Source organism: Lipophrys pholis (genome assembly GCF_963383615.2).
Source record: "Lipophrys pholis genome assembly, chromosome: 22".
NCBI lineage: Eukaryota > Metazoa > Chordata > Actinopteri > Blenniiformes > Blenniidae > Lipophrys > Lipophrys pholis.
In genome coordinates, this window is record NC_137644.1 from 12,739,156 (window position 1) to 12,753,309 (window position 14,154).

The 14,154-nt window shown below is 45.1% G+C and overlaps 1 protein-coding gene across 1 annotated transcript; it reads right to left on the reverse strand.

The window, feature by feature from the left end:
* Window positions 1-3,640: 3,640 nt before the first annotated feature.
* On the reverse strand, window positions 3,641-8,319 carry LOC308127426 (serine/threonine-protein kinase pim-3-like). The gene is made up of 6 exons (XM_080492465.1): window positions 7,843-8,319; window positions 7,625-7,734; window positions 7,379-7,429; window positions 6,835-7,198; window positions 5,842-6,018; window positions 3,641-5,468 (listed from the first exon to the last, which is right to left on the reverse strand). The coding sequence occupies exons 1-6, from the start codon at window positions 7,928-7,930 to the stop codon at window positions 5,266-5,268; spliced, it is 993 nt and encodes a 330-aa protein (XP_080348591.1). The 5' UTR covers window positions 7,931-8,319; the 3' UTR covers window positions 3,641-5,265.
* Window positions 8,320-14,154: the final 5,835 nt, after the last annotated feature.

The following is a 14,154-nucleotide window of genomic DNA, read 5'->3' on the forward strand; positions in this document are numbered from 1 at the left end:
GTTAACTGAGGGTGACATGGATGTACATTAACCCGGATACCGCCTTCAGTCTATTACAGGTCAAACAGAGAAACACACAATCCAACGCATGTTTTTAATCAAACCAACGTTCTAATAATCTCATATTGGGCGGGGAAAGCACCGGTTTTTCCCGAAGAAGAGTTTGAGGCTCTTCATGTGATTTGCTGCTCGTTTACACATCAGAACAGAATGCAGTGTTAGCATGACCCCCATATAGCAATAAAAACAACATTAATGGAAAATATGCAACGCTGAACACTTGTGATTTGAGGTTTTATTGGCTCAGAGCACCAGGCGAGTAAGTAAATGTCACAAAACCTTCTTTTTTTTTTTTTTTTTTTTTAAATCAAGAGGTACTAGATGTTTTGTTTGGTTGTTTTTTTCCTTTACGGAACGTTTGCATGGGGAAAGTGACTCAACACACTTTCATTTTGCACACAAGAATGCACGGGGGCCAGCTTTCGCCTTAAACAAACCCATGAAGACAAATTGATCCTCGCTGCTGTCGGAAAGGTCAGTTGTAAAAACACACAATACAGACACATGGAGTGCGAACTGTAGTATCACTGGGCGCTGTGGTGATCTCTCTCTCTCTCTCTCTCTCTCTCTCTCTCTCTCTCTCTCTCTCTCTCTCTCTCTCTCTCTCTCTTCTCTTTTCCTTGTCTCGGCGCCACCGCCTGTGCTGCCTGTGTGGGTGCCACCCACCCACCCATCTGTGCCCGTCGGAGCCCCTCGGGCCCAGAGTCCATCTGGCATCTTCCTCCGTGTCTGTCGAGTTGTCACCTACGACGGCCGCCGCCGACGGCCTTTAACACGCCGGCCCGTTGGGTTCGGAGATTACAGAGGGACGGACATAGAACGGTCTCGGAGAGCCCTGACCTCCACATCTGGTGAAGAGTCGATGCCCATCGCAAAGTCCCGCACGTCAAATATACGATTAAAGGAACAGCTGCGGGGAATATTTTAAAATATATCACCACTTTTTTTAGGGTTTTACATTAGGTTCATAGATTTATCAAGCAAAAAAAAAAAGAAGTGTAGATTGTGAAAGTTGAGGAACGACAGAAATTCCCAACAAGTTTAACTTTCAAACTTTGCACAGAAAGTCTCTTTGTTTGTGTCTTCCAACTCGCAAACCGAACCAGAACTGTCTCACACCACCGATGCTCCTTTCACAGACGTGTTGCATAATTACAGAGAGAGCTCAAGTTGTTTGAAGGGACAATTACAGAAGTTACATAAAAGCACAAAAAGTCCGGCAAATTGTTGTTTTTTTTTCTTCGTTTTTTTTTTTGACAACAAAAAAAATCTCATACAGTTGGAAATCTGTTTAATCTTTTTTAAATTTAAGAGTTCAGGATGTATGCAGACGAAGCTGTTTGATATTGGCAGAGATTTCTCTTATTGTTCATGTCTGCAGGCAGCATAAGTAGCTCTGCTGCTCATCCCACACATGCACAGTCCGTACAAAAAAATAAAAAAGGAAAATATACAGCCCAACTGTGAGACGTTCCTCGTTGAAAAGCATTTTTTTTTTTAAATGCTCTTACTTTTGAGTTGCTGCAGTCAGCAACAAACAAGGGAACCATTGACTCAGTAGTTTTACCTTTAAATAACAGTTGTTTTCGCTGCAACGCAGTGAATTAAATACGTGGAACACACATCAGAAGTCACTCAGCATGGCATTTCGGAGAATTGTCTATGGCTGCAGACACCTTCCAAGTATTGCTGGCGACTTGTGTGCCCGACACAACTCAGATAAAAGATAAACCGCTGATTTTTTTTGAGCAACAACGGTTGATACCGCGTCTTTATTTAGTGCTTTGACCCTTTGGCTCCTCAACACATAATCAGGAGTGAGGAAAAGAAAAAAAAAAAAGAAGATATCTTCTATCTGGACACCGATTATCCGAATATTCCCCCGCTGCCTGGACTAAAGTGGCAGTGATGGATGATATTAACCATCCTGGGGGATCAGGCGTCAACCGGAGGAGACAACAGCGCAGCAATATTCCCCGGCTACATCTAATGAGGATTTCACGGTGAGGGCTGGATGAGGCCTCCGTTCTGAGCAGAAGGGATCCTGATGAAGACAAGTTGGCCGTCATTTGCATGTCAAAGAAAAAAAAAGAAAAAGCACAAAGACAATGGGAGGATTACCATGGGGAGGGGAAGGGGGGGGGGGGGGGGGGCATATAGAAACACAGATGTCAACGTATTGAGTCTGACACAAGCGATCATTTACAGCTCTGGCTTTTATCACGGGGGTTCTTGTAGAAGATGAAGTTTTAACCAGATTAAAAGAAGCATCTCCAGCTATAGTGTTGCTCCGGATCAAGTTTAATGGAGCGGCTAACGACATCACAGGAACTGTTGGGAAATTATTTGATCTCTCTTTCGTTTTTTTGCTTTTTACCAAGACTGAAGCCACTTGCACATTCGCAGGGTCAAAATGCAGTTAAACGCAGCCTGTCGGTTCGTTTCGTTCTGTTTTTTAACCATCAGAAAAGACACTGGATGACACTTTAATGTGCATCTTCCCTCGGTCCCATGTGAAAAACCAGCTCATAAATATCTTCCGGGGGGGGGGGGGGAGGGGGAGTACTTGAAGGCTTTAACTCGTCAGCCCCACAGATCAAGATGCATATTGCAACTGGGGCTTGAAACGAAGGAAAGCCTTCTTCCTTTTCCTCGAGTGTATAAATCAATCTATTCCTCCCGAATTGGATCTCAGACGATTTATGGAGCAGCCGTCCCGCGATGTCTTCGAGAAGCCATACGTTTCCACTCCAGTGGGATTTTGGTGAAAACTGGACGTGTGTAGTCATGTGTGTGACTTTTTTTTTTTCTTTCTTTTAAACTGACACTTTTGGTGTCAGGTTCTTAAAAGTTCACTTATCTTGTGTTTCCCTGCCAGTCACTTCTTAGCTGGAGCTGATTCCAGCCACAATACCACCATTTTTTATTTTTTTTTGTGGCTTGCCCATTTAAATTTCCTTTGTCATCATTATCATCATCTGTCTGTTGGTGTGTGATTACACACACGTGAACCCTTAATGGCTCTGACTCACCGTTGGGGGCAGCAGAGACACACTATACTCACCATCCTACTCACCCTGGCTTCCTGGAAACCCTTCACATAAACACAAGCACACCAGTGGCATCAGCCTGTTACTCACAACCTCCCTGAGCCCAATAACGGAGTGACTTATGTTTCTGTGCAGCCGACAGACAAGCAGGAGGCATAAAATGGAAAAGCAGTTGGTTATATTTTAGAGGCTTTGCATTTGTCCAAGTGTGTGTGTGTGTGATGATGCGTGACATCCCTCCTCCTGCCTCTTTTCCTCCGTCATGCCAGCGTCTTTCCCTCTGGAGACACATCTGTCTCTTATTAGCCCCCCTGGTTGCTGCAGGTTGTCATGCGGTTAATGGCTCCTGTGATGTTCGTCTTCAGCTGCACCGTCACGTGGAGCGGCGGCGTTATCGCCACCGTGGCGCCGTTATCGCCACCGTGGCGCCGCGTAAACGAAGCGCCGAGCCTCTACTTGGGACTCCGGGCGTGCGGGGGGACGACTACGCGCATGTTGTGCAAAAATGATGGGAGACACCAGACTCGTTTCTGTACATAAAAATGGGCGTTTTAATTGAAACTTTTGTATCAAAAAATAGCAATATCCATCCTTCACAGCCACAAGTCACGCAGCAAAAACTGAAAGGGTCTCCGATATGAGGCTATGTGACATCCTGTGAAAGCCGCTCAACCTGTTTAGCTTTCCAGAAAAAAACAAAAACTTTTTTTTTTTAATCTCGACAGCACAGAAAAACCCGACGGATGTCTGATCCTTAACCATTCAACATAAGATCGTTTTTTTTTGTTTTTTTTTCCTGTCTTAATTTATCGTTAAATAACATTCAAATGCTCTTCTCAAATTTAAGTAAACGTTTTATTCTGCTTTACATCGACAACTGCTTCAGTGCATCCTCCACATCTCAAAAAAAAAAATAAAAAATAGGTCGAAATGTAAAAATAAGTTATAGGAATGCAAACCAAAGGCCAAGTAGGATATGCAAATTTTTTCAGGGGAGATTTTTAAGCATAGACAATAAATAAATAAATAGCCACAGAGTGTGGAATGTCTACATGTTTACAAATAAATTAAAATGCAAATGGGGAGGGGGGAAAAAATGTACACAAAAAGAAAAAAATACACACTGTACAATAATTTCTGAAGAAAAAAAAACAAAAAAAAAAACATTTGAGTCCATGAATATTGCATTGATTGTGCATTTCACACCCCAAACCCTGAGGGGGAGGCCAAGGGTGGGGGCCATGTAGTGTCAAAGCAGTGAGATGGCGGGAGGCAAAAAACAAAAAAAAGAGGGTGAGACACCCTGCAACAGGCATGAAGACGAGGGAGAAAGAGGTGGGGGGCAAGAGGTGAGTGTGTGTTGACAATTTGTAGACATTCAGAAGAGACAGGATCCAGTTTCCAAACACCTGTTCAGGCTATAGAGTGAGTGAGCAGCGTTAAAGAGAGCGACACCGAGTCGAGTCGAGCGTTTCAAGTATTCCATTGTACAGAAAAGAGCCCCCACCTCCTTCTCTCTGATCTAATTCTACCTCTCGGCTGGGGGGCAGGTTGGCTCACAGTGATGGAAAGAAGGGAGAAGGGAGGAGGAAGAAGACTAAAAAAAAAAAAAAGTCTCAATGCCCCTTCCATCACAGCACAGACAACTTAACTGCCACACCTCGGGCAAACCAAAAACAAAAACAGAGTCGTTGACGAAAGCCCCCAGAAAAGCAGCTTTCCAAAAAAAGGCACTCCAAAATCAAAATTAAAACATTTAAATAAAAAGGTTTTTCTCCAAGCTCTATGAGAGCAGCCGTGTCTGAATAGGAGGGCCTTGCCAGCTGTTTATACCAGCCTAGTAACAAAAACGGGTAAAACAAAGTTTAAAGGGGGGGAGGGGGGAATAAATAGTGCTGGTAAGACCGCCCAAACAGCAAAATGTTCCCCATTGGGAAACAAGTATAATCAAACTGAAAAAAAAAAAAAAAAAAGGGGGGATGGGGGGTAAGAGAAAGTAGAACGAAGAGTTATAAATTAGAAATTCCCTACAAAAGAGGAAAATTAAAGTACATTTTTCTTGCTGGGCCAGCTAAAGTCCATAAAGTCCAGGTGACTCCCTCCATCCCCGCCCCGTCTTTCCTCAGAAAGTCTTTCATGTCCGCCGGAGCCGCGCTCAGAGGCTCTCCTTGCTCGAGCTTGTGCTTGATGAAGAGTCTGTGTCGATGGTCCTGAGGCGGATGTCACCGGCCGCGGGCTCCTCTGGTGACTTGGGCGATTCCGCCGTCGCCCTCATCCAGGGGTGGTCGCAGATCTGCTCCATGGTGGGTCGGTCGGAGGGCCGCAGGGCCAGGCACCATTTTATCAACTGCTGGCACTCTGGAAGTAAATAAACAGGAATATTGACGCGAAGAGGCCACAGAGTCCAACAGGACACACAAACATATGTGCAATGCCTGAACTGACTCAGCTTCTTTGGATCAACAATAGTGGAGTGTGTAGGTAGCACATACAACCAATAGCAAGACGGCATAAATCCTTTTATTTCCCACTTGACCGTATGAGCTGTCATACAACTAGTCTCTGAACTTAATATATGGTTAATAAATCTGTAGTACTGGGCAATTCTTTATGAATACGAGGTTTACGCCTCATATATATTGATTTCTTCTAGTCACAGATTGTGGGGTTGTACCGCAAATGGAAGCTAGAGGGCAATAGAGTCAACTCATGGCTGCTGTGGTTGACTTACCAGCTGAGATCCTCCTCCTGAAATACAGTCTGCCTCTGAGGATCTCCTCATCCTGCTCAAAGGGGATGTCTCCACACACCATGTCGTACAGCAGCACGCCTAGTGACCACACCGTTGCGGAGCGGCCGTGGTATCTATGGAAGCGGATCCACTCTGGTGGGCTGTACACTCTTGTACCTGTGAGAAAATAGTGAGGAGAAGAAAAAAAAACAAAAACAAAGAGTGGGCGGTGAGAGTGTGTAAGAAGCAAAGATCATGTAGTGTGTTTCTGTGCTTTAGTGGACCGCACAAGCATCTTTAATACAAAAAAATTATTTAAAAAGGCAATAATAAGCATTTCTGGAACAGCTGAGTCATAGTAGAAATGCTTTCCATCCTCCCTTTGCCACAAAACACAAACTGGATGACCTGCCTGCATCTCTCCCCCTCCTCCTTTCTTTTCCTTCCCCCCTCCCTCCTGGAAGGAGGAACTTGGATACCAAACAAAAAAAAGAAGGCAATGTGAGCCCATCACGTGAGCCTCCGACTCGGGTTTCACAACAAACAGATGTTACGTGGCACTGACCTAATACCCGCAAACTGCGGCAAGTGACTCAAGCTGCTCCAACAAAATAAAAACCGGAAACATTAAAAAAAAAAGTGCGCACAAGACGATGATGTGGCAGATTAGAAATAAAGCAGATGGGAAAAAATATGAGTCATATGTTTGTTCATTAAAAAAAAAGAAAACAACAAGAATCAGAGGGGGGTTATGATGATAAGCTGTGAGACTGTTGGAGAGGAAAACCCTCCACCAAAAACAGACCACTGCGTCACAGCCCCGTGAACGCCTCCATATCTGAATATAGCAGAGCGGAGCATCAAGGGCAAACACAGCCCACAACCGACACACACGCACTATAAAAAAAAATAAAAAAAACAACAACAACGCGCAGATCCAAACTATCGTAATAATCTCGATTAACAGAATAAGACTCGCTGCGGGCTGCTTACCATCGAAATCAGTGTAGACTGTGTCCTTGAGAATCGCCCCCGAGCCAAAGTCAATAAGCTTGAGCTCCCCGGTGCGCAGATCCACGAGCAGGTTCTCGTCCTTGATGTCCCGGTGCACCACCCCGCAGCTGTAGCAGTGTCTGACCGCCTCCAGGACCTGGCGGAAGAAGCCCCGCGCCGTGTCCTCGTCCAGGGCGCCCTTCTCGGTGATGAAGTCGAACAGGTCCTTGACGAGCTCCGGCCTCTCCATGACGATCAGCCAGCCGTCCGCGCGCTCGTAATAGTCCAGTAATTTGATAACTCCGCGGAACGACGAGCTGACCTTCTTCAGCAGCAGGATCTCCAAAGGCACCATAGATCCATTCTGGAGGGGATTTAAATTAATATTTAATATAGGGTATTAAAAAGGTAAAAACAAAAAAAAACAAAACACACACATAGTCGGGGGAAGAGGATGATGAAGGAGGGAGGAGGAAGGGGGGGGGGGGGGGGGGGGGGGGGGGGGGGGGACCAAAACAAACCACACGTATCGGGAAATACTTACAATTGTGCCCCACTCAGTCACCCGCTCTTTTGCAACGTGTTTCACAGCAACCTTTAATAAAAACACACAAAAAAAGGCAAATGTGAGCAAAAGAATTAAGAAGAAATCGTGTTTTTGTTTTATCCTCCCCCATCACCCCGCTCTGATGGCGGCACATGGAGGATCAAAACACAGAGTACCCCCAACCCCCCCCCCCCTCCAACAATCAACCCTCCACCGCCACCTCCACCCAGTCCTCATCCTTACCGGTGCGCCATCAGAGATCCGACTGCCGGCGTACACCGTCCCGAAGCCCCCGCTGCCCAACACCGAGCCCACCTGGTACACCTTCTCAAACGGCTCCTTCTCCACTTTCACTGCAAGGAAAAGTGGGATAAACGTATGTTAAAATAACTGCGTGCACGCGTCAATTTTAACTACTCAAGAGTAGAGAAATTGCACGAGGTCCGGTCGCGGTGACCTACCCGGCTGGAGCTGTATTTTCACGGGTAGATGGTCCATACTTGAAGGATTGCAAATGTGCGAAAAAGAACCAAACTTTGACAACAACATATTCAAATTGTGGAAAAAAAAAAAAAAAAAAAAAAAAGTCGAAGTAGACGATCCCTATTCAGCCGTTGAGTAAGAAACAGTGAGGCTGCTGCGGACCGAGCGAATGATAAATCCAATCCAGCAGCAGTGCGCCAACTCCGCCGCACCGCGCCCGTTAAAGTCCCGTCACGACCGTGAAGTCGCGCACAGTTTCCCGAAAACCGGCATCCAAACTGACTCCCCGTGCCGCTTTTTCCAAGTATCCCCAGTGAAAACTGTCCTCGTTTAAGTATTGATAAATAAATTTAAAAAAAGAGAGAGATAGAAAGTCGAGCACTCCGACTCGACGGTAGAGTGATTTAAAGGGCCTCCGCAGTGTGTTGATATCCTGAAGAGTGGCCGCTGTCTGAGCTTTGGCGCGGTCTTCACGAGCCAATATTTTTGACGCGCCACTCGGATGGCGGTATCCCTCCGCTACCAACACAAATCGACACTTCTCCCTAATCCCCCGCCCCTGCCCGTGTGATGCTCGGACTTCTCACCGGGAGCACGTCTGACTCCAACCGACTTGCACACGCCGCCGGTGATTCGGACTTTAATTCGAAATTAACGCAGAAATAGCGAATTCTTTCGCCGCGCACTACTTTCTCATAGTACGAGACGCCCATGGATTTCTTGTCTGGGAGCTTTGCGCTGTGTTCACTATCGACACGAGAGGCGACGACCAATTAGATGTCGTCTATAAATACCGTGCTTCGTATTTGGACCAATCCCGAGAAAGTTGTTATAATAAAGCAGGCATTTGAGCGCACGTGGCGGCAATTCCGATACGCGCACAGCCCTCCCTCCCTGCCTCGATGTCTGCACAGCTCTGCAGCGGAGACACAAAGTAGTGTGGTTAGAGGGGAAAGTTCAGCGTGTTACTCACCAGCTACTTATCACCTATTTCACATGTTGGACTGTGCACCGCTTAAGCTCATCTGTGAATAAAACATTGTTAATGAAAAGTTAATGCTTTTTTTCTCCATGCATTTTTTTTTTCCGGGGGGCATGGAGTTGGACCCCCCACCCCCTCCCCTACACACACACAGACACACACACGAAAAGTCTCTTTCTTGTGCCGAGGCAGCTGTTTAATGTTATTACTATTATTCAGCTTTTTTTTTTCTCAGAGTAACTCGTCTACATGGACACAAAAAGCACATCAATGTCTTTTGTTAACGATTTTGGTAACCATTTCTGAATAAATCCCCAAAAACTGCAGAAATTAAAATGTCTTGGTGAGGTAGTACAAACGTAGTAAAAACGTGCACAATGCAACAACTACAGGAGAATTTTGGGTGGGACATTTCACTGTATTTTGCACTAGAAGTTTTCATTAAAATTGTCTTTACATTGACATTGTAGTCACTTTCTGCAGCAATTGACATTTTCATTACATTTATTCTGCGAAAAACTTTACATGTAAAGGTCATTATTACGGTACTATTTTACTGGTCTGGCCCACTCAAGATGAAAATAACTGAGATATGTACATTGATCCCTGAGTGAACACCTGATTCACTCTTTCATCATAGCAAGAAGGTCATGGGTTTGAGGGGCCTATACTGTATATACTTAAAATACTGAAAAGACACTAAGCCCAACAAAAACAAAACACAATGATGCACACATCTAAACAATATAGGAAGGCTAGAATAGCCCCGGAACATCAGCTCCCAGAATAACGATTGCGTTACATCTTCCTGCAGTGCTAAAATGTAATGATGAACATCCCAGGATGACACAAATGGGGAGCATGACACACAGCCACTATTTTCAGGGCGATACATAATGGTGAAAGATGAGGACGCCATGTCAGTGACAGGGAAACAAAACAGTGTAGTATCTTGACAACAACAACACTAGTGCCTGAAATCATAATCAGCTATTCAAGGTTTGTAGAGCCAGCTGTCCCATTTCAGGAGGTTGACTTTCCAGCTTTACTGTCACATATCTAACGTGACCTTGGGTCTTGGTGAACTTTCCACTTTTTTTTTTTTATCTTGCGCTACCTCTGATACCCTTTGTGCACATATGCCGACGTGTATGCAAGTGTGTGTGTGACCACAAAACAAACAGAGGCATCAGAGAGTTCCAGGGAACGCTATCTCGCTATAGGCCTGCCTACTGCAAAGTTATGTAAATGTGAGCACACACGCAGAGACACTAACAGGCTGCATATGAGAACAGAGTAACCGCCCGTGGCCTCACCTGCAGTGATGCTTCATATTCAACATATGATATTGAACACTGCCGCACATGAAGTTGACTCACCAATGCTTCCCGTAAACATGTTTGTGTACATTTTCCCGTGCAGCAAAACAAGTCTGAAAGGTGGAAAAAGTGACCAAGCTTTGTTGTCCCCCTGAAGAAAATGTGTCAATGAGTCACATTACTGATTCACGCTCTTGCATTTTAATGTAGATAATGCTATGTACATGCATATTGTCTGGGGGCATATGGATGAACCTCAAGGGGTTGACTGGCTTTTATCTCATAAAACATTTGCATAAAGGCGTTCAATGGTTGATTGGATTATGCTTCAAAGCTAATGCATTCAACTTCCTTCCAAGGGAAACCTATTCCCCTGCAGAAGAACCGTCCACCTGTCCAGAACAATCAGAACTGTGCACTTGAATTTATATTGAATTTATATATTACTGACGGAGCCACTGACCCATGCAGGTGTACTAATTATACTGTCGCATCTTGAAGAAAACCTACTGCACATGTTCATGTAATACTTGAACCTATTTTTGTATTAGTCTTCCCACAGGCCAACAGATCAGCTCTCCTGGGGAGAGTCTTCCGAACTGCCGTAGTCACAAATTCGAATTATTTATTTATTTATTTATTTATTCTCCCAAATCTGTTGTCATTTCAAAACCAACATGACCTCTGAGCTGAGGATTGGACTTAGTATCCCGGAGAAAGGCAAGAATACGGTATGTACTTCTTAACATCTGCCACCTCGAGCAGGTGTAACAGGTGGACCAAAATAATGCAGCCGGCAGTATGTCCTGCATGCAAGCGTACAAATCAGAGGTGGAATGGATAGCTTGAAGGCACAGCAGCTGGAGGGATATTAGGTGTGAGCCCCGTGATAGATTGGAGTCCTGTCCAGTCACGGGTGTTTACTGCCTATCATCCCGTGTATGCAGGAGTAGGCTTTAGCAATCACCCAAACCAAGATCTAAAAAGATATTGGGGACAGATAAAAATAATTGTCTTCATCATCCCTTCATCATCTTTAGTTTGGTCATGGCCGCTGCAGTACTGTTGTGACAACTAACTGAAACGGCGTAGTATGTTTTTTTAAGGACGGATCGTGGAAAAGCAATTTTTTTGAGGCTCAGCTAATAAAAAAGGGGCCAATTTTACTTCCATTGGGTTGTTTAATACAGTTAACTATATTTAGAATATGTCCAATTGCTTGAACGTCTTCTTGGATAATCCTGAAATTGGCAGTGTTGCTTGTGGGAAGTTCCCAGTTTGACATGGAAAAGAGCAAATATAAACCTGCCTTAATTCTTGATTATACCTGAATGCATCAGAGTTCCCCACTAGGGGCCTTTTCACGTTTAAGCGTCCGGGCCCCGCTCTGACCACTGGGGCCACGTCTTTAGCGACAGGTGGAGATGAGGTTTGGAGTGATGTAATTGCTGTGGCTACATATCAGGTTTTGACTTGTTTTCACGCAGGGCCATGTTCTCATATCCTCTTCATTCGTGACCTGCTTTTCGAACAGACAAACAAGTTACCCTGCATAATGGCCGAAGTTTAACTAACTATTTAGTTAATAAAGTAGCTTGATAGCCACTTAATGTCCCCTCCTGGTGATGAAAGTTCTTATGAGGCTCCAGCTTGGTAAATAGTCTAATGTATTTAATGCCCATTATGAATCTCCCAGTCCCATTATCCAAAGTATTGTGTTTACTGGAAGCGGGGCTGCGCCCTGGACCAGAACCAGTTAAGTTATGAAGAACTCGTGAGTGAAATCACTTCTTTCTCCGTCTTGATGGTGTGAACTGGTTCAGGACTAAGTGAAGCGGTGAGGCAGTTGGCCAATCAGGCGTGTTGACAGCAGGAGCACAGACAGCTGTTTCTGCCGTAGCTTGATACAAACGCGCGCCGTGCGGTTGTTCACAGCCCTCATGGGAAATCATCATCAGGGTTTTTATTTACGTTCCCCAATCATTTGATCTGCCGGTGGAGGGAAAACGAAGAAGGGGGAGAGCAGAGCGAGAGAGAGAGGAAGAGAAATACGGCCCCATGGCGCGCTGATGAGATGAAGCCATCCACCTTCCTTCTCTCTTGTCCCTCACGCTTCCTCATTTAGTGCCATCTTTCGTCTTTTATCCGCATGCTCGGGATGCCTCCCGATTTTGCTGCGCTCTAATTACTACTTCAGTAAACTGTGTCAGTGAGTGGAAATAGTTTTGATAACAGGTCTGGCTACATTTGCATCTGTAATTTGTTGGGTTTCTTTGGGGACACATAAAAGCCGAGGCACCAGAGGGTACAACAGAGCCCCGGGGTGGGGGTGGGGGGGGTCAATCTGGGTTATTTATAGCGCCATCACGCTGGCCCGGTGGCAGCCGCATCATTTTGGTAAGCCCCCGATTGAAATCGATCCTGCCTGGATCAGTTGGTGCTCTCTGCCAGGGAAATCCGAGGGACTGAATCCATCATGCCTCATGCTGGGGTTAGATTCCTCAACATGTGTTGCAGGATATACTTGCATTATGTTCCCTGCAAACGTGTTTACTGTAGCAGCGTCCTCATGTCAGGCTGGGCTGCCTCAAAGATTACCCTGTGTATACGTGAAATCCTCTGCGTATGATTTCATTTAAGTCTCCTCTGGTGCTATGTGAAGTGCTCCGCCAGAGGAACGGTTAGCCGACAGTCATGAGATAAGAGTGCATGGAACAAATATAAATCTTTTGACTAACCCTTGTATTTACTGTCCTGTTAGGAAAAGCTTTGGCCAGAGACCAGTCTATTAGCTCACAGACATAGATAAAGAATTCTGTGCCACTGACATGAGCAGGACTTTAGGGGGGGGAAGCATTAGAAGAATATGAGCATGAAGAGTGCGTGCATGAGGCTGCACATATAATTTCCAATGCTCTTTTGACAGACAGCATTCCTTGTCTCAAACAGGTTAGAGCGACTGGTTGTGTGCATGCTGCCTGCCAGCCAGGTCGCTGTATGGATTAGTGTCTGGACTCAGCATTATGTAACAATGTCAGTTCCTCAGTCAGCCTGGTAATCTGGCTGCCAAATTGCATAACTGTTCATTAGCCCTTCGACACATTCCCTCACACTTTTGCTTTCACACTGCATAGGTGTGTTTTTCATGATAAGGTAGACGCGATACAGCATTTCTGCTTCAGATGAATATTTCTCCCAGATGTGATAGTCCAGGTTCATACTTGAATGCACGTGTACATGCGTGTTTAACTGGCGAGACAGGAAATTAAATAAGGATAATGCAAGGAGTGAGGCATTCAGATAGCACTGAATGACCTTTCTGCATTCGCCATGTTGTTGTTTTTGATTGCATTTGCATATCTTCTCATTTCTGTGTCTGAGTTCATTGTGAGGAGAGAGAAATGGCCTAACATGAACCGATGTGAAGCTGTTGTTTATTATTCTTAATGTGACATAGGCAGCGTGTGAGCCAGCTCACTGAAGCCCGAAGCAAAACTACGACTGATGACTAAGCTGTTGGACTTCAGCTCCGAGAACACACACACAAACACACACACACACACACACACAAACACACGCGCGCACACAAATTAAACAGTGCAAACAGTCTTTTCTTCTGCCAAACGTCTTTCATACTGACGCTTTTCATCATAAAATGCTCGCATTAGCCTTGCTCAGTCGTATCTGAGCTTTTTATCTGGTGTGCACACGTGGTCAGTGTGTATGTGCGTATGTCTGTATGTGTAAGTGTTTCCATAAATACTGCAGGAGGGGACAGAACAGGCCGCGGGGCTGGTGCAGGAGATTTCATAAAAAACAAATCCCATTTGATCATTTTGGATAGGAACAAGCTTTTATTGCGTTAGTTCGGGTTTTTGCATTTGGGTTGGCCTTCGAGTACACCGTGTAAAAACGGCTGGCACTCTGCCCGACTCGGAGCTATGGCGGTAAAACAGTTTGCAGTAGGAAGGATTAGCGCAGTTTTGATG